The sequence below is a fragment of the Macrotis lagotis genome, chromosome 3 (assembly GCF_037893015.1).
Source record: "Macrotis lagotis isolate mMagLag1 chromosome 3, bilby.v1.9.chrom.fasta, whole genome shotgun sequence".
In the NCBI taxonomy this organism is placed as follows: Eukaryota; Metazoa; Chordata; class Mammalia; order Peramelemorphia; family Peramelidae; genus Macrotis; species Macrotis lagotis.
The window spans coordinates 92854057-92874731 of record NC_133660.1 but is presented as its reverse complement, the minus strand read 5'-3'; the positions used below and the strand labels follow the sequence as shown (position 1 = coordinate 92874731).

General features: G+C 36.0%; 1 protein-coding gene and 2 pseudogenes across 5 annotated transcripts in view; 2 read left to right on the top strand and 1 right to left on the bottom strand.

Annotated features, from left to right (window-relative positions):
• The window catches only part of LOC141517706 (putative ATP-dependent RNA helicase DDX60), a 134261-nt gene that overhangs the window by 29569 nt on the left and 84017 nt on the right, over positions 1-20675 (bottom strand). For all 5 annotated transcript variants that reach the window (XM_074229004.1, XM_074229002.1, XM_074229001.1 and 2 more), the window contains 2 exons: positions 6480-6584; positions 4050-4250 (listed from right to left, as the gene is read on the bottom strand). In XM_074229004.1, coding sequence (XP_074085105.1) covers positions 4050-4250; positions 6480-6584 — 306 coding nt within the window. The remainder of the gene's footprint in view (positions 1-4049; positions 4251-6479; positions 6585-20675) is intronic.
• On the top strand, positions 6901-7579 carry LOC141517708 (nucleoside diphosphate kinase, mitochondrial pseudogene; annotated as a pseudogene).
• LOC141517136 (uncharacterized) lies at positions 12668-19708 on the top strand (annotated as a pseudogene).

The window sequence follows — 20675 nt, the reverse complement described above, 5'->3', positions numbered from 1 at the left end:
TATGGAGGAAGGTGTATTATACATCTATATTGGTGTGTATATATATGGATTTTTATGTGCATGCAAGTATGTATATAAGTGTATATATTTATAATATATGTATGTGATTATGTTTATGTATAAATCCATGCTTAATTATGGGTGTCCTAGTGGAAGGTGAGAGGCGGGAAAAAAATCTAAAGTGTGCAGTAGAAAGAAGAAGAAAACCTACAAGGAAGCAAAGAAAAAATGGACAATTTTGAATACAATGTAGAATACTTCTTACATAGACTTTCTTGAAATAGAAATTTATTGCTTTATATTATGATTCCTCTCATGTTTTGCTACATACATGACAATGTTTTTTAATTTTATTGTTAATTTCAAAATAATAAAATAGTTTTTAAAAAATATTATGCTCTGCTCTCATCCCTCTGGGATCTTTTTTCTGACACTTTGCAAATTTAAACTTTATTGACATTTCTGCCACTTACAGTATGTACCTCTTTATGAACCCTCAATCTATAATAACTGCATTCCTCATCTTCATTCATTTCAGTATCATTTCTACCTCCTCTGTAAACATATTCAGAAATGCTATGCTAAAGTCCAACAATTTTTCTCTAATGTCTTTAGATGAAAAAATGCTTGTTATTTAAAGAACACATAAACTTGAAAATCCTTTCCACTTTCTTCTGTTTGCTATCTTTCTTCCATTTTTTTAATCTTTAAATGACTACCAGATGCTATCTCTTCTTTGAATATCTCACCATAGTGTCTTTAAGTTGACTTTTTTATCCTTTACTATTTCTCTATGCTTTATGAGATAAAACTGCTCATATTCTTGTATCATCATTGTCTGTAAAATTTGACAAAACATTTTAAATCTAAACTAGGTCTTAGTTTGGGGTATCATCTCTCTGCCTCAGTTTCTTCAATTGCAAAATAAGGATGATAATAGCACCTATGGGGTCATTATGAGAATCAAATTAAATAATATCTTTAAAACACCTCATACAGTATCTGAACATAGGGTAGTTAATAAATGTGTATTCTCTTCCCCTTTCTCCCTTCTACTTAACAAGTGGATCAAATGTTTGATTAAGATGAAAGTTAGGATATTAGGATGTTATTTGAGAAACAGGAAATAGACTGTAATAATTAGATTGTAGTGTACTTGGATGTAAGAAGACTAGAAAGGTAGAAAGGGTCATATTAGGAAAGGGTTTAAAAACAGAGTTTATATTTGATACTAGAGGCAACAGAGAGCTACTGGAGTTTATTCAAAAGGAGTAGGGTAAGGGGCAGCTAGGTGGCACAGTGGATAGAGCACTGGCCCTGGAGAGTGGAGGATCTGAGTTCAAATCCGACCTCAGACACTTAATAATTACCTAGCTGTGTGGCCTTGAGCAAGCCACTTAACCCCATTGACTTCCAAAAACCTGAAAAAAAAGGAGTGAGGTGTGGGACATGGTCAAACCTGAGTTTTAGGAAAATCGCTTTCATAGCTGAGAGAAGAATGGACTGAAATGATGACAAATCTAAACAGGGAGACTAACCAAAAGATTATTACTATAGTTCAAGTGGAAGTAGATACAGGCCTATAACAGGATGGTGATGCTGTCAAATGACACCATCCTGTTATAGGCCTGTATCTACTTCCAAAAAGATAATGCAAAGGTAGAATCAACAGAATTTGGCAAAAGATTTAATATGAATTTTGGAGAGGTTAAGATGACACTTAAATGATAAATCTGGATGACTGGGAAATAGTGATACCTTCAATGGTAACAGAAAGTTAGAAAGAGGGGAGAATTTAAAGGAATGATAATTAGTTCAACTTTTGATGCTTTAAGTTTAAGAAGTCTATAGAATATTCAGTCCAATATAGCCAGTAAGCTATTGGAAATGTGAGACTGAAAATCAATAAATAGATTAGACTGTATAGATAGATGTGAGGATGATCTGTGTAGAGCTATTTACTCCACAGAAACTAATGAGATTACCAAGTGAAATACAAGAGAGCCCAGAACAAAGACCTAAAAGGAATCTATGGTTATTCTAGTGTGATCTGAAAATCTAGCAAAAAATCTAAGAAGTAGGCAGAAGGAGAACCATGAGAGAACTGGTATTACAAAAGGCAAAGAGAAAAGGATGATCAACAGTGTCAGACTGCTGAGAGATCACGGAGGATGAGGAATAAGCAGATGTCATTTGATAATTAAGATATCATTGAGGAATTATGTCTAAAGGTCAATAAAATCATATTTATCCTTTGGTCCAGCAATACCATTACTTGGTCTGTATCCCAAAGAGATCATGAAAAATGGTAAAAAAAAAATCACATTTACAAAAATACAGCAAATTTTTATAGTCACAAAGAATTAGAAGTCAAAGGGATACTCATCAATTGGTGAATAGCTGAACAAATTGTGATATATGAATGTGATGGAACACTATTGTGCTGTATGACACCATGAGCAACAGGATTTCAAAGTAGTATGGAAAAACTGATGCTGGATGAAGTGAGCAGAACCAGAAGAACATTATACACACTAACAGCAACATGGGGTGATGATCATTTCTGAAGTACAATAATCAAAGACAATACTAAAAAACTTGTGTTTGAGAATACCATCCAAATCCAGAGAAGGAACTGTGGAGCTTAAATGCAGACCAAAGTTTACTAGCTTCAATTTTTTTTTAAATCTTGCCTTTTGAATTGTCTTTTTTCTCATTTTTTCTTCCATTTGTATGTGATTCTTCATTCACTACATGATTAATATGGATCTATGTTTAATATGGTTATAATAGAGCCTAAGCTACATTGCTTTCTGTCAGAGGGAGAGGAGGGAAAGAGGGAGAAAAATGTAAAAAATATGACTGTTGAAAACTACCATTATATGTAGTTGGAAAAATAAATAAATTTTTAAAAAGCTAACAATGCATGGTATAGAAGTGTAATACCTCCATATATAGTATTCTAGGATTTATCCTTTTTCATTCCTGTGTATTTCAATATATTTCTTACCATTCTCACCTATTCTCTTTTTTGCATAGAAATCACTAAGTATCAAGATTTCTAAAGATTTCAATTGGAGGGTCTTATTCAGTTCTTCAAAGAATTTCTCTACTTCATCTTCTGAATAATTGTTGCATGAGTTTCAATTTTTTTACACTTGTCATTTAGCAATTGTTTATCCTGAAACCTTCAATCCAAAATAACAAAATGTTTCATACAAAGATAAAACCAATCTTTTTTTTGACTCTCTGAGAGAAATCTGTGCCCTGACCTTCAACTGATTTGAAATATCTTCATGTTTCAGTTTCCTTTGAAAATGTTGCAATTTAAATGATACAGTTTCTTCAGGAAGATGCTGAGCCAAAAGTCACAAGATAAGAGTCTCACAGCTGAGATACAGTTCTAGATATGCCAAAAAATATATGATTTGTAGCACTTTCTACCCCTTTTCTGATACTTTACCAAAATTATTACCAAAACAGGAAAGGGTTGCAAGGAACTGAAGGTCATTTTCTGTATTTTTTGTTTCATGGGTTACAGTGGTGCATCTCCCAGCTGGTATAAATATGAACCGATTGTAAAGTGAAATAAATAGAGACAAAATTCAATGGTGCAAATGGAGAGATCATTAAAAGTAAGCTAGATTCTGAGTATAAGAAGTAACAATAAAGATTCTATTGATCAGATGATGAATCATAACTATCTCATCTTGGTAGAGGACCAAGGAACAATTAAAGCAGAATGTTGCATCCATTATCTGACATAGTAATTATGTTGAACTTTTTTGTTTAACCCTTTTTCTTTGTAACAAAAGAACATTCAATTTGAATTAGGAAGATGGTGTGAGAAGGAAGGATATCAGGAAAAGCCATCAATACAACTTATTTTAAATAAAATTTCTACAAAATAAATGTCATTTAAGATATAGAACTCAAGTGAGGAGTTAGAGAACTAAAAAGTTACTGTTGGATTTAAATGAGAAGTTAGTCAATCAAAATAATGAACAGGTCAGTACTGAGGAAAGGAGCCTGAACACCAACCATATTACCTTAGCTTCAGCATCTGGGACATCGTCTGCTCTGGTAGCCAACAACATGAGCCGTAGGACCAGGCTCAAGCTAAAGGGAAACTGGCCTTTCAGTTCTGGTACATTGGATTTAAAAAGCTTTTCTATTTTCCTCAATGGAATATCATAGAAAAATACATTTCCAAGAAAGTCCAGACCTCGTCTTCCTGCACGACCAGACATCTAGAAAAAGAAAATCATGTTGTAAAACTTTCCCCAATGATGTTCTTGTGATGATGGCAAATCTGTAGTTTGACATTAATTATCTTGGTTGAAGTGATGCATTTATAAGGGTATTGATGCAACAAGGATCACATCAAACTTTATGAAAACATCCCCACGGTTAAGGAAAAGCAGAAATGTATGGTGATGATTTTTCATTCCAAGAATTGATTAAACTCTTAGTAAATGCATAGTGGACCAGAGGTTTCTTTATTATAGACCTAGAAAGTTACCTAGGGCACCAAGAGATTGAGTGGCATGACCAGGGTCTAAAACTCAGGTCAACCTAGTCTGAAGGTCACCCTCTCTCCCCTACTGCTACTATAGTCAAAATTAGAGGGACCATAAAAAAAAATTTTTAAGGACTGGCTAAACCATATTTCCCCCCTAAAAATGAACACACTTAGTTATGGCTCCAATGTGCACTCCACCATTACTGACTTCCCTGTTGTGATATTCTGACTGCCAAAGAATGGCAGTATGATAACCAGAAATCAGGATATCAGGATTCAGGAGGAGGTGCTGATTTTAGGAGACAAGGTGATGAATTCATTGTTACTAAGTTAAATTTGAGGTGATAGTAGGATTCCTAAGTGGCAGTGTATAAGAGATTAGTAGAACTCAGGATACATCACATGGCAGGAGGTAACAGATTTAGGTGGTATTCCCACAGAGTTGCTCATTTAAACTACAGCAGTGAATGAGACTTCTGAAGGACAAAGGGCTGATTATGAGCTCATCTTTTCTATTTAGTTCAAGCAAAATTTCACATGGTAAATGAGATTATCTGAGTTACTGCTTTCTAGCTTCCCTATAAAAAGTGCTTCTGAAAAGAATTCAAGGTAATCACAAAGTGGCAAAATAAACAATGAAGTAAGAGAAGTGAACTTCAGAGGTCCAGTCCAACATCCTCATTTTATAGCAGAGGAAATAACTCCAAGGAAGCTAAGTCCTGAGGTCACACAACTAAGATACATTAGGGCTTAAATGTGAGCCCAAGCCTTCTAACTCCAAATCTATTGCTGAATCTTTTATACCATGATACCTCTTCTTGCTATTGTATGATGATTCTTTGTATCCAACTCTTTATGGCCCTTTGGACTATGTTTCTGTGGTTTTCTTGACAAAGATGCTGGGAGTGATTTGCTATTTTCTCTTCCAATAAATCCCGTTTATACAGATAAGGAACTGTGACTTGCCCAGTCACACCACTAGTAAGTGTCTGAGCCCAGGTTTAAACTCAGATCTTCTAGACTTCAGACACAGAATTATATCCACTCCATCACCTATCTGTCCAATGCCTCCTTTGGCTGAAGTTAATTAGATACATATGCACTGAGGAGAAGAAATGTTGCAAGGGCTAAAAGCATCAACCATCATCACACCTTTTAACTGGGAGGAAACAAGCAGAGCAAAGTCTATATGAGTCTGAGTAAAAGAGAGGTGAAAAGGCTAAAGATTTCTTTGTAAGATCGTATATTTATTTAGAGTAATAATTATATGATTAGAGTTGACCCCAGAGGCCATCTAGTCTAACCCCATCATTTTAAAAGTGAGGAAGCTGAGACTCAAAGAGATTAAGTGATTTGTCCAAGGACATACAGGTAATAAACTTCAGAGGCAAAAATCTGAGTTCATTACCTCTGAATCAAGAGCAAAACTTTTTGCTATGTTCAGTCTAGTACTATACCAAGAGAATGGCATCACCTTGAGGGATTGTTTGTCTTAATATCTTGAGTGCCTTGTACATATTAAAAAAAACCTTAAATAATTGCTGAATTGAACTGAACAGAATGGAATGAAATGGAAAGGTTCTGGACAAAAATACTGTGCCACTGAAGGTGAAAAGATGGAGCAGCAAAGCAATCTTGGTGTTTCACACCTGTAATCGAAGCTGCAGAGAAACTGAGATAGGTCCAGAGTTCTGACTATTGGTAGGCTATAGTGATTGAGTGTCTGCCCTAAATTTGGCAAAGTTCAGCACCAAGATGGTGAAGTCATTAGGTATAAGGACTCAACCAAGTTACCTAAGGAGGGTAAATTGGGCCAAGTCATAAATGGAAGAGGTGTTTCCTCAGCAACCTGCAATTTAGTTCCTTCACTTCCAAAATGAGAGAGATGGAAAAATCCAGTGTTAAAATAAATTAAATTAAAAATGAATGACTTGTATGAGAAATAATATTCTCTTACCTGTCTATAATTCAAAGCATCCAAATAGATAGAGTTTTGAGTAAAAACCACAGATTTACATGGCATATTGATTCCTAAAGCAAGTGTGCCAGTAGCTGTCACAACCTAGAGAAAAAAAAGGAAAAGAACATTCTTAGAACATAGTAGTTATAAAACAAAATTGATCTATCCACCACAGTTTCTGAAACCTTCTTTGAATTGTAAACTTGTGAAGAAGCTTTTCTGTGATGAGTTCTTTATTTTTTCAGTCTTTACTTTGGTCAATGTAGTCCAACTTAGTCCAAGAATTCTTAATGATCTTTGACTAGGGAAGCCTATAGATCCCCCTTCTCAGAAAAAAAAAAAGATGGACTTGGGGACCAGCTAGGCTGAGGGTTAGCAGCCTAGCCTCCCAGTCTTAGGGCTGGGGTGGGGTGGGGATATGGGCTTTTTCCCACGCTGAGAGCTGCAGACCCTCCTGGGCCGTGGCTGCATCCGGCTATAGCCCGACCCTGGCTACGAGGAAGCTGCTCCTGTCCCTGCCCCACGGAGGAGTGCCCAGTTCAATTCTGCTCCGGTACAACTATGGAGGACTTACTAGAACCCAAGAATGGACACTGATGCAGTAAAGCCAGATGGTGTTCAACAGAGGCTGGTTGGAGATGTCATCAGGCGCTTTGAGAAACAAGGGTTCAAACTAGTGGGCATGAAACTATTACAGGCCTCAGAGAAAGTCCTTGCTGAGCATTACCATGACCTAAAGAAGAAGCCCTTCTATCCAAACTTGATCAACTATGTGAGTTCTGGTCCTGTGGTCGCTATGGTGTGGGAAGGTTACAATGTGGTCCATACCTCTAGGACCATGGTAGGAGACACTGACTCTGCAGAAGCTGTTCCAGGGACAATTCGGGGAGACTTCAGTGTTCACATCAGCAGGAATGTTATCCATGCCAGCAATTCAGTGGAAGCGGCCCAGAGAAAGATCAACCTGTGGTTTCACAGCAGTGAGCTGGTTGATTGGGACTACTGTAGTCACAGCAATCTGTACCATGTGTGAGGGAGAGTCTCAGCTCACCTCCTTCCCATACTGAGAATAGACCCAGGAGCAACTACCTCTGCCAATGAAAATGCTAGGTTCTTCCCTTCCTTCCTCTCCAAGTTACCTGCCATCCCCCATCCTAATCTCCTCCCTACCCACAGAGACCTTTCTGATGCCAAATAATGTGCCTTTTCACTCCATGCTCCAAGCCATTGAAGGATTCATTCTAATCCTTCCCTCAACCACCGTGCCACTGAACCTTGGGGGTGCTTGCTTGTAACTAGAGATAATGTTGACTATTAAAGAAGACATATTAAAATTCAATCTATAATTTGGTAAACAAAAAAAAAAGATGGTTTTCATTGCATAAAATACATAGGATTATCTAAGAGAAAGATTGTAATGAAATAAAGATTTTTTCCCCATTCAAACTCATGAACCATTAAAATATCTCTACAGACCTCAGTGGAAAAGGGTGAGGAAATGTGGGTTTGTGGATTTGTAGAGGCCGCTCAAGTGAATTTGAGGGCAAGAGGACAGTTATGGCCAAAAAACCTAAGCTCTGGTGACCCTTAAGCTAAAAGCTTCCATGGAACTCTGATTTGATAGCACAACCGTGTCATTTGTGGCCTCACTATTCAATAAGCCCTGTTTCCAAACTTCTTGACCTGGGTCATATCCTGCTGAGTTAATTCCTGCCAATAACAACATTACTTCATTGTTTTTATCCTGTATGTTAATTGGGTGATTTTCTTCTATAAGAACTGTTTGATGTTTTCAATAAACAAGCTCTGCCAGTTGTCCTGCTGGTATTCTCCACCTGGGTGTATGTGTGTTTCTTTTTCTCTCCTGAGCTGACTGTATCCCCTGCTGTTCAGAGGATCACAAGATTTGGTGCCCTTAACAAGGGGCAGGCATGGGACTTGAAGATGTCCAGAAGCTGAGATAGTCCTTCAAGAGAAGAAAAACCCCCGGCAAAGCTGTGAGGAATCCTAGGATCAGTTAAAGAGGAAGGCTTTGGGTATAGCCATTCTGCAGTGGCAACTTTTTCTCTTTTCCAAACAGGGATAGTGGGTGTAGTGGGGAAAGAAATCTCCAAGGAACTAAAAAAGCCAGGACAGAATGTAAAAATCTTAAAGAAACTGGCTAAAAAGAAGGGCTTAGAAATTATCAAAAAACAAATAAGATAAGTCTTTACAGACTGTTTAATGATGTTCTCCATGGTTCCCAAAGAAAGGAGAATTGAGCTTAGAAGATACTTTGAACTGAACTGATAAATGAATGTTAATATGATAAAATACTGTTGAATTTTTCTCTTCCCCATTTCTTCACTGTAATTCTGTCAGAATGCCCCCCCCCACACACCCTCTCCACAGCTTCTTCATTTTTGCAATCTGGCTCTTATCTTTTGACCTTGAAGTTACTAGCCAAAGAGACAAAGAGAAAGAATTACTTCACGAAGATTTGGATAAACAAGTGTTAAAAAAAAAGAAAATTTATTTGGAGTTAAAAGATTCTGGAAAGATAGTGTCTATTACCATATATGTTATATAAAGAAATAATATATAGAAGTGCTATTTTTAATTTTATAAATAAATTCCATAAAGACAAGAGAGTCAGGTTGTTTCTAAAGTATATAATTTGGGTACTAAGTAATGCCAAAAATAAATAAAAAAAAGAAAAACGGGGTCTAAAATAGATAAGGTCAAAATGGCCTTTGATAGAGGCTGAGAGTCTGCCAAAACCATTAACACAGATTCCTGAGTTATGTGCTCTTCATTATTGTTAAAAGAAAAACAGGGTATGATTCCTGTATGCAAAAAATTTGGGGTGACCAAGGAATGATAAACAGTAAAGATAAAGAATTAGTATATACTATCTTGATATCTCAATATATGGGGAATCTCCAATTCCCAGAACATCATTTTGTCAGTGAGGATAGAAAGCTCTTAAAAGTTAGAGTATTGAGAAATTAGAATAGCACTAATACTGATAAGAATTTGCAAACTTTTATATTTTGAATAAATAAGAAAATAAGGTAATTTTGAATATGAGTTTTGGAATTTATAAGATTATTAAGAGAACTACAAAGAAAATCTTGTAATCAAAAATTTTTTTTGAAACCTCTGGTCTTAAGAATATTTTTTTGCAAAGTTTTAGGGAATAAAGGGAATATACTTCAAATTGAAAATGTGATTATGTATAATCAGTAAACTGTATAAGAAGAGATTCAAATATTTGACTCAGTTCTCTGTATATTTAAGAAACGAGACCTTTATCAGAAACACTAGTGGTAAAAATTATTTCCCAATTTACTACATTTCTTTTGATCTTGGTTACAATGGCTTTGTCTGTGCATAAGCTTTTTAATTTAATGTAATCAAAATTATCTAGTTTGTTTTTAATGATATTGTCCATCTCTTCCTTGGTCATAAATAGGTTCCCTTTCCATAGATCTGACAGGTAAACTATTCCTTGATCTTCTAGTTTGCTAATAATATTGTTTTTTATGCCTAGATCTTGTATCCATTTTGATATTATTTTGGTATAGGGTGTGAGGTGTTGGTCTAATCTATGTTTCTTCCATACTAAATTCCAATTTTCCTAACAGTTTTTATCAAAGAGAGAGTTTTTAACCCAATAGCTGGAGTCTTTGGGTTTATCAAACAGCAGATTACTATAATCATTTCCTGCTATTGCACATAGTCTATTCCACTGATCCACCACTCTGTTTCTTAGCCAATACCATACAGTTTTCATGACTGATGCTTTATAATATAATTTTAGATCTGGTAGGGCTAAGCCACCTTCTTTTGCACTTTTTTTCAGTAAATCTCTGGAGATTCTCGACTTTTTATTTCTCCATATGAATTTACTTACAATTTTTTCTAATTCTTTAAAATAAATTTTTGGAATTTTGATTGGGAGGGGATTGAACAAGTAGTTTAATTTTGGTAGAATTGCCATTTTTATTATATTAGTTTGGCCTATCCATGAGCAGTTGATATTTGCCTAGTTATTTAAGTCTGATTTTATTTGTGTGAGAAGTGTTTTGTAATTGTTTTCAAAATGTTTCTGAGTCTGCCTAGACAGGTAGACTACTAGGTATTGTATAGTGTCTGAAGTTACTTTGAATGGGATTTCTCTTTCTAGCTCTTTCTGTTGCATCAATTATTTTTATTTGAAAATTTAAAATTGTGTTACAATAACAAAATATGAATGAATTAAAGTGTCATCCATCACATCCGTAAAAATTTGTTATAAGAAAATTAGAGAAATCCTTGCCAACAGATTGTATCTCTCAAGGTCTTTTTGGCCCAGGGTGTTTGTGAAAAGTTTTTTCTATCTCCCATTTATGAAATTATATCTATTAAAAATTATATATGTATCTTGTAAAACTGGCTTTGATAAGAAAATTTATATTGGGTTTTTGAAATTCATATATATATTTAAAACAAAATTCATAGAGAATTTTATTTTCTTTTTGAAAATAGGAGTGTATTTGGAATAAGAGGAAAATAAGCTGATAATAATGAGATGAGTGAGAAATTTGTGTGTAAAAGATATTCAGATCTAAGGTTAACTTTTTTTTATTAAAGATATTATTTGAGTTTTACAATTGTTCCCCCAGTCTTACTTCCTTCCCCCCACCCACCCCCACAGAAAGCAATCTGTCAGTCTTTAATCTGTTTCCATGTTGTACTTTAAGAGAACTTGTTTATTTTTGCTTTAGGAGAATGAAATGTGAGCCTGGAAATCTTATGTTTCATGTAGGTTAAGAATTAATAATATCTAAGCCTAGAATTAATAATTGTACTGCTTTGTAGAGATAATGAGGGACAATATCAGAAGTTATGTCCCTCTGGGTTCCCCGAAATTTTTAAAAAATGTAATGAACCTTATTCCAAACCTGTAAGTCCAAGCATATTGCAATAATAGAAAAGAAATTATATACTCCTTTTATATCTATACAAAAGAAATTATATGCTATATTATTGGTCTTAAGAGAATGGCCACAACTTCTTAATACTTTTACAGATAGTAAGTATGATCATCATGTCATCAGATGCATAATAACAGTCTATTAATCATAGCACTGATGCAGTATTATATCAACTCTTTAAAGAATTACTAGAAGTTATTAGAAATGGATATAATTCCTCTTTTATTGAACATATAAAATCCCATCCTGGGTTACCTGAACATACATATATATATACACACACATATATATGTATATATATACATGTTTTTATATATATATATATTTTATATATATTTTTATATATACATACATATATACGTATGTATGTGTATATATATATATATATATATATATATATATATATATATATGAGAAGGTAATCATAGGAGCAATCAATTAAGCCTTCCACTCCTTATACGCTTAATAGAAGAGTAAACTAAACTGTCTTACAAAAATTTCATCAGAATGCCTCTTTACTAAGGAAAGTATTTAAAATCACCAGAGAACAAGCTAGGAATATAGTAAAATCCTGTCCACAAAGGGTTATTTACCTACCCCTCCTGATTATTTTAGGAATCCTAGAGGCCAGATTCTTAATGAGTTATGGCAGATGGATGTGACTCATTACGCACCTTTGGGAAAAATGAAATCTATTCATGTTACTGTAGATACATTTAGTTCATATACAATGTCAACTGCACAAAGTTCAGAGGCTACACAAGGTGTGATTGATCATTTATTCTATTCTTTTGCAGGGATACCAATATCTACAAAAACATATAATGACCCTGACATACTCCTATGGCATTTAAACAATTCTGTCTATATTACAGTATAAAACACATTACAGGCATTTATTATTATCCCACAGGTCTAGCCTATATTTGAGAGGAAAAACAGGTCATTAAAAAATGTTCCCACATAAATAGAAAAGAGGTAATATGGGGGAGCAGATACCGACTATGCCTAAATGAAACTTTGTATTCATTAATTATTTGACTATGGAGGATAAGAATAAAACATTGGCTGAAAAACACTTTGGTTACAAAATTACCATAGATAACATAATAAACACCCCTAAGAGTACTCATAGAGTAATGTGGAAGGATACAAAAGATGGACATTTGAAAAGACTGGATCAATTACTATCCTGGGGTCAAGGGTATGCTTTTGTTTTGTCCACAGATGGAGAAACTGTCTGGATGTCAGAAGGAAACATCAGACCATGCAGGCCAGATGAATCAACTAATACAGAAAATGGACTACTTACATTTAAGAAATTGTAAAAGAAAGCATGAGAGGAGGAGGAAGGACAGACCACGTAAAAGGAAAGCACAACAAAGACAATGTGTGACGTTTATATTAATCATGAACAATTTTGGGACTGCAACTGAGCATGTGTATGTAAAGAAGTGATGAATAAGGAAAAGATAGAAGCAAAATTTACTCCAGAATTATCAGAAAATGTTAATAGAATACAAGACTCAGAAGAAGACTTTATGAAATCTTTATCATTTGACTAATGCAATACAAACTTTGGTAATGTACAATTTGTGTTAGGGAAGAATATATAGATTTGAACAAGAAATTATATGATTAGTTGTATTTTCCACCTGTAATTGGTACAAGATTACATGGTATTATCTCTGTTTTCAGTTTTGTTGTAATTATGATGTTGATCATTTATTGTTTGTTTCTCATGTTAAAAATTATCTTTGCTCTAAGAAAGAGTATGGCTTTAATGTTCAAGATGTTAAAAATCAAAGTATGATACAAGTCCACCATTTATCATGTTTTTGGTGAATTGATTCAATGATAAAAGAACCATCTGGAAGGTTTAAGAAATGTATTAATGACTTCCAGCCAAGATGGAGGAGAGAAGACAGGCAGAGTTCTAAAGTCTCCTGATCTCTTCCCCATCTATCACATGAAACAAACCTCTTAAAAGAAATCCAACCCACAAAACCCAGAAAGAAAAGCCAGGAGAAAAAACATCTACCTCAGGATTTGTCTCTGGCAGCAGCTTTAGCCAAATTCGGGAGTCTGGGCTCAGAGGGAGGATCAGCCCCAATCAGCGAGATTAGCAGCTGAATTGGAACCAGGAGTCTGAGGGCCCGAAACCCGGACCTGCAGGATCAGCAGTGGGGCTGGATGACAAGGGCTTGGGTCGGCTGGGGAGCAGAGGCACCGGTGTTGGTGCTGTCCCCTAGGAGCGACAGGGCTGGGGGGAGAGGTCTGCTGCAGGAGAGCTGTGGACACCATCCTGGGCTCCTCTGGTCCTATTACAACTCAGATCAACTCTTAAACAAACAAGTGCAAACTACTTCTGCCTCAGGCCCAGGTGTGTGAGCAGAAGAACCATCCCAGCTGAGGAATGACCTCAGGCCAGGGTAAAGCCCACCATTGATTGAACAAAGAAGAATTCAATAGCTCCAACCCCTCCCTCCAAGCAAAGGGAGAAGGCCTCAGTCAAGGTCACAGACACTCCAGAGAAAGCAACCAACACCTCCTACTGGCCAGCTATAGAAACTGCACTCAGTGAGTAAAGCCTTTAGGGATCTCAAGCCCCGGCGAACCAGCCCCCCCCCCCAACTCAGGGTCTTAGCAAAATGAAGAAGGGTCAGCAGAAAGGTGGATCCATAGAAAAATTCCTGGAAGGGAAAGACCCTAACTCAGAGAGAACTGGAACCTCTGAGGAGAATACAATCTGGTCTCCAGAACAGAAAGACTTCCTTGAAGAAATAAGGAAGGAGCATAAAAATTTGGGAGAGACAATTAATACCTTGCAACAAGAAAACAAAACCTTAGAAAGTACAATTGGACAAATACAAAAGGAGAATAAATCTCTCAGAACAACAATTGGACCAATACAAAATGAGAATAATTCTCTCAGATCCTCAAATGAGCAAATGCGAAAAGAAATTAACTCTCTCAAAACCTCAGTTGGTCAAATGGAAAGCTCTTTCAAAAGTAGAATTGACCAATTGGAAAAGGAGTTGCAAAAGGTTAATGAAGAAAACTCCTCCCCCCAAAAAAAGAATGGAGTCTACAGAAACTAATGATTCCATGAGACAGCAAGAGTCACTTAAACAAAATCAAAAAATAGAAAAAAATAGAAGCAAATGTAAAATACCTCATCAACAAAACCACTGACCTCGATAATAGATCGAGGAGGGGTAACCTGAAAATTATAGGACATCCTGAAAGCATTGAAGAGAAAAAAAAAAGCCTGAACTTAATATTACAGGATCTAGTGATGGAAAATTGCCCTGATATCATGGAATCAGAGGGCAAAGTAGTTATTGAAAGAGTACATCTATCCCCACCAGAAAAAGATCCTAAAAGGAAAACACCAAGGAATGTTGTGGCCAAACTCCAGAACTATCAGATAAAAGAGAAAATCCTGCAAGCAGCCAGAAAGAAAAATTTAAATATCAAGGAGGCACAGTAAGGATCACTCAGGACCTGGCTGCATCAACATTAAGGGATCAAAGGGCCTGGAATGAGATATTTCAAAGAGCATGGGAGCTTGGAATGAAGCCAAGAATCTACTTTCCTGCAAAGCTGAGCCTTCTCTTCCAGGGAAAAAGATGGACATTTAATGAAATGGAAGAATTCCAAAAATTTCTGATGAAAAGACCAGAGCTAAACAGAAAATGTGGACATCAAATAGGAGGTTCAAGAGACACATGAAAGGGTAAAAAAAAAGGGGGGGTGCTAAAAGGAAAAAATGCAATTCAGGAAGTTGAAACTGGCTATATCCCAGCATGGGGGGAAAAAGATTCTCATAAATCTTGAGAATTGTAACTCTAACAGAGAGAATACACCTAGCCAGAAATGATGGACATTCATGACCATTAATGAGACTGCTATCTAATGGGATATAACTGGCTTTAACCCCACTTGGGATAAAGACTCTAATAACTCTCAGGAATTTTGATTCTATTCAATAGAATATACTGAACTAGAAGGGACAGACACTGAGAATTTTCTATGACTTAGAATGATCTAAAAAAACACTACCTCCTTAAAAAGGGGGACAGGAAAGAGATGGGAGGAGGGAAAGGATTGAATGGGGTAAATCTCATTACACTAAGAGGTACCAAAAAACCTATGGTAATAGAGGGGAAAAGGGGAGCAGAGGAGAAACACCTGAATCTTCTTCTCATCAGACTTGGCTTAAAGTCAACCTATACATACTCAGTTAACTTATAAAATATATAACCTTTCAAGTATTAAAAGGGGGAAAAAGGGGAAGGGGGGACGGAGAAAGGGAAGAAGAGTGGGGGAATAAAGGGAAAATAACAAAGGAAGGGAAGGTAAAAGGAAAAAAGGAAAAGGGGAAAGAAAGCAGAGGGTGTGATATAGGAGGGCAAACACACTGAAGGGGGTGGTATTCAGAAACAAAATACTGGGGAATATGGATGAAGGGGGAGAAGGGGGAAAATACAAACAGAGGGAAGATAGCACAGAAGGCAATAAAGAATTAGTAATCATAACCTTGAATGTGAAATGGGATGAACTCTCCCTTAAAATGTAAGCAAATAGCAGAGTGGATTAAAAACCAGAATCCTACAATATGCTGCTTACAAGAAACTCATTTGAAGCAGAGAGATACATATACAGTAAAAGTAAAAGGTTGGAGCAAAATATATTTTGCTTCAGCTGAAGTAAAAAGAGCAGGGTTAGCAATCCTTATCTCAGACAAAGCAGCAGCAAAAATAGATAGCTTTAAAAGAGATAAGGAAAGAAACGTTATCCTCCTAAAAGGTACCGTAGACAATAAAGTCATTTCAATATTGAATATATATACACCCAGTGGGACAGCACCCAAATTCTTGGAGAAGCTGAGGAGAAGCTGAAAGAACTACAGGAAGACATAGACAGCAAAACTCTACTAGTGGGAGACCTCAACCTCCCACTATCAGATCTAGATAAATCGAATCATAAAATAAACAAGAAAGAAGTTAAGGAGGTAAATAGATTGTTAGAAAAATTAGATATGGCAGACTTATGGAGGAAACTGAATGGGGATAGAAAGGAATATACCTTTTTCTCTGCAGTACATGGAACTTATACATAAATTGACCATGTACTAGGACATAAAAACCTAATGATCAACTGCAGAAAGGCAGAAATAGTGAATACATCTTTCTCAGATCACAATGCAATAAAAGTCACATGCAATACTGGGCCAAGGAGATATAGACCCAGAACAAACTGGAAACTGAATAACTTCATTTTTAAAAAATGAGTGGACCAAAAACCAAATTATAGAAAGAATTAACCGTTTTATACTAGATAATGATAATAATGAAACAACATACCAAAACCTATAGGATTCATTCAAAGCGACTCTCAGGGGATATATTATAGCTCTAAATGTTTACATGAATAAATTGGAGAAAGAGGAAATCAATGAACTAAACATGCAACTAAAAAAATTGGAGAAACAACAAATCAGAAATCCCCAATTAAATGCCAAATTAGAAATTCTAAAAATTAAAGGAGAAATTAATAAAATTGAAAGCAAAAATAAATATTGAATTAATAAATAAAACCAAAAGTTGGTATTATAAACAAACCAATAAAATTGATAAACCTCCGGTCAATTTGATTTAAAAAAAGAAAGAAGAAAACCAAATTGCTAGTATCATAAATGAAACAGGTGAACTCACCACCAATGAGGAGGAAGTCAAAGTAATAATTTGAAATAATTTTACCCAACTCTATAAATTTGATAATCTAAGTGAAATGGATGAATATTTACAAAAATATAAGTTGCCCAGGTTAAATGAAGAAGAGATTAAATACATAAACAACCCTATCTCAGAAAAAGAAATTCAACAAGCCATTATTGAACTCCCTAAAAAAAAAAATCTCCAGGGCCTGATGGAAATATGGTGCTGTTACCTAAACCAGGAAGAGTTAAAACAGAGAAAGAAAATTATAGACCTATTTCCCTGATGAATATAGATGCAAATATCCTAAATAAAATCTTAGCAAAATGATTACAAGTCATCACTAGGATAATACATTATGATCAAGTAGAATTTATTCCAGGAATGCAGGGCTAGTTCAATATTAGGAAAACTGTTAGTATACTCAATTATATCAACAACAAACCCAATCAGAAATCATATGATCATATCAATAGATGCTGAAAAAGCTTTTGACAAAATACAGCATCCATTCCTATTAAAAACACTAGAGAGTGTAGGAATAAATGGACTGTTCCTTAAAATAATTAGCAGTATCTATTTGAAACCATCAACAAGCATTATATTCAATGGGGAGAGGCTAGAGGTATTCCCAATAAGATCAGGGGTCAAACAAGGGTGCCCATTATCACCACTACTATTCAATATTGTATTAGAAATGTTAGCATCAGCAATTAGAGAAGAAAAAGAAATTGAAGGAATTAGAAGTGGGAAGGAAGAGACAAAACTCTCACTCTTTGCAGATGACATGATGGTCTACCCAGAGAATCACAAGAAATTATCCAAAAAACTACTGTAAACAATTAGCAATTTTAGCAAAGTTGCAGGTTATAAAATAAACCCTCATAAATCCTCAACTTTTCTACAGATGTTTAGCAAGAAACAGCAGTAAGAGCTAGAAAGAGAAACCCCATTCAAAGTAACCTCAGACAATATAAAATATTTGGGAGTCTATTTGCCAAGACAGACTCAGAATCTTTTTGAAAACAATTATAAAACACTTCTCACACAAATTAAATCAGATTTAAATAACTAGGCAAATATAGGCTGCTCATGGATAGGTAGAGCTAATATAATAAAAATAACAATTCTACCAAAACTAAACTATCTGTTTAGTGCCCTACCAATCAAAATTCCAAAAAATTACTTTAATGAGTTAGAAAAAATTGTAAGTAAATTCACATGGAGAAATAAAAAGTCAAGAATTGCCAGGAGCTTAATGAAAAAAAGTGCAAAAGAAGGTGGCTTAGCCCTACCTGATCTAAAATTATATTATAAAGCATTAGTCATCAAAACTGTTTGGTACTGGCTAAGAAATAGAGTGGTGGACCAGTGGAATAGACTAGGTGTAAAAGTAGGGGATGATTATAGTAATCTGCTGTTTGATAAACCCAAAGAGTCAGGCCACCAGGATAAAAACTCCCTCTTTGATAAAAATTGCTGGGATAATTGGAAGTTAGTATGGAAGAAACTTAGATTAGACCAACACCTCACACCCTTTATCAAGAAAAGATCCAAATGGTTACAGGACATAGACATAAAAAACAATAATATAAGCAAATTAGAAGATCAAGGCCTAGTCTACCTGTCAGATCTATGGAAAGGGGAGCAGTTTATGTCTAAGGAAGAGTTAGAGGACATCACCAAAAACCAATTAGATGATTTCGATTACATTAAATTAAAACGCACTTGGTCACCCGGCGCCAGGAGCGGGCGCACGGCGGGGCCTCGCCGCGAGGACTGGTGTTGGCCGCGGACCCCGCGCCGCCCCGCGCAGCCGGCCTCCGAGCAGCCAGGAGGCTCCTGGGCCCGGCCCCCCCGGGCGCCCTCGCTGGTGGTGGTGCTGCAGGTGCTGCTCCTCTGGGGAGTCGCGCGCGGCCTCGGCCCAGAGGAAAATTCCACCCAGACCACAAGTAAAATTCCAGGAACTAGTGACACAGAAATCCAATCAAACCTTACATCTGTCACCACCAAGCCACCTTCTGCTAACACATCAGCCTCTACCAACAAAACTACCAAAAAACCTCAGGACAACCAAAGTCTCAACATTTGTGATGAACAGCACCCTGAAACCTCAGGCATCAACTTCAAAAAGTGTCTCTCAAAGTACAACAGCCCACAGTGCCTCAAAGTCATCAGCTGCCCCAACCAGCAACAGTACAATCATAACCACTGCTGCGCCAGCCACAGCCACAGCCAACATCAATGCCCAAATGAACAAAGGATCAAGATTTGATATCGGCAGCTTTGTTGGTGGCATTGTACTGACTCTGGGAGTTTTATCTATCCTTTATATTGGATGCAAAACGTATTATTCAAGAGGCATTCGATACAGAACCATTGATGAACACGATGCTATCATTTAAAGAAAATCATCCAAGAACCAAAGCAAAGGAAGATGGCGCAACCCTCATCATTAATTTCAGAAAATGTTTCCCTCTTGAAAAGCATATTAACAGACTATACCCCCCAAGTAAAATATATTCTGTTAATGTGTTAAATTTTTCCATGGCCACTAAAGGTAAAAAAAGGGTTGTTGGATTTGTTTTCATGTTTGTTTTTCAGATGAAAAGGCTCCACAGTTTCAAGATCACAAATTAACACAGTTTATTTTCCCTTCTCATAAATACACTTTAAAAGTGAGTTTTGACATTGTAAAAGCCATTCATGGTGCTGTGAAATTGTCTCCATAGAATCAGCAATTGGAAGGGAATCATGTAGAAAGACAGGAAGTGGGGAAAACCACATGGAAAGACAGGGATAAGTATCTGAGCATGTCAGCTGCCTTGGTTGATCATGACTTTGGAAGTGCCCTTACTGTGTGAGCACATAACTTCAATTGCAGGGATACCTTGGAAAGTCAAAGCCTTCTAGTTTGCCGATAGTGTAAATAAAGCAGAAAACACCATGCTATGCCAGCTGGGAGAAATTGGGGGTGCTAAATAGAATCAGTCTTAAAATGTGGCCCTTGTTTCTTCAGGTTCACAATACACAAAATAGAGCAATTTATTCAAATTCCTCTCCAAGCCCTCCCCCACAATGAAACCCCAACTTTTAAAGTAATCCAGAATTTTATCTGAGCTGTGTTCCATTAAAGATGCCAACTGAGGAATTTAAAAAAAAAACTTTTGCACAGATAAAACCAATGCAACCAAGATCAAAAGAAATGTAGTAAATTGGGAAACAATCTTTACAACTTATGATTCTGACAAAGGAATCATTTCTAAAATAGAGAACTGAGTCATATTTTTAAAACAAAAAGCCATTCCCCAGTTAACAAATGGTCAAAGGATATGCAAAGGCAATTTACAGATGAGGAGATCAAAGCAATCCATAGCCATATGAAAAAATGCTCTAAATCATTAATTATTAGAGAAATGAAAATTAAAGCTTCTCTGAGGTACCACCTCACACCTCTCAGATTGGCCAATATGGCCAGAAAGGATAATGATCATTGTTGGAAGAGTTGTGAG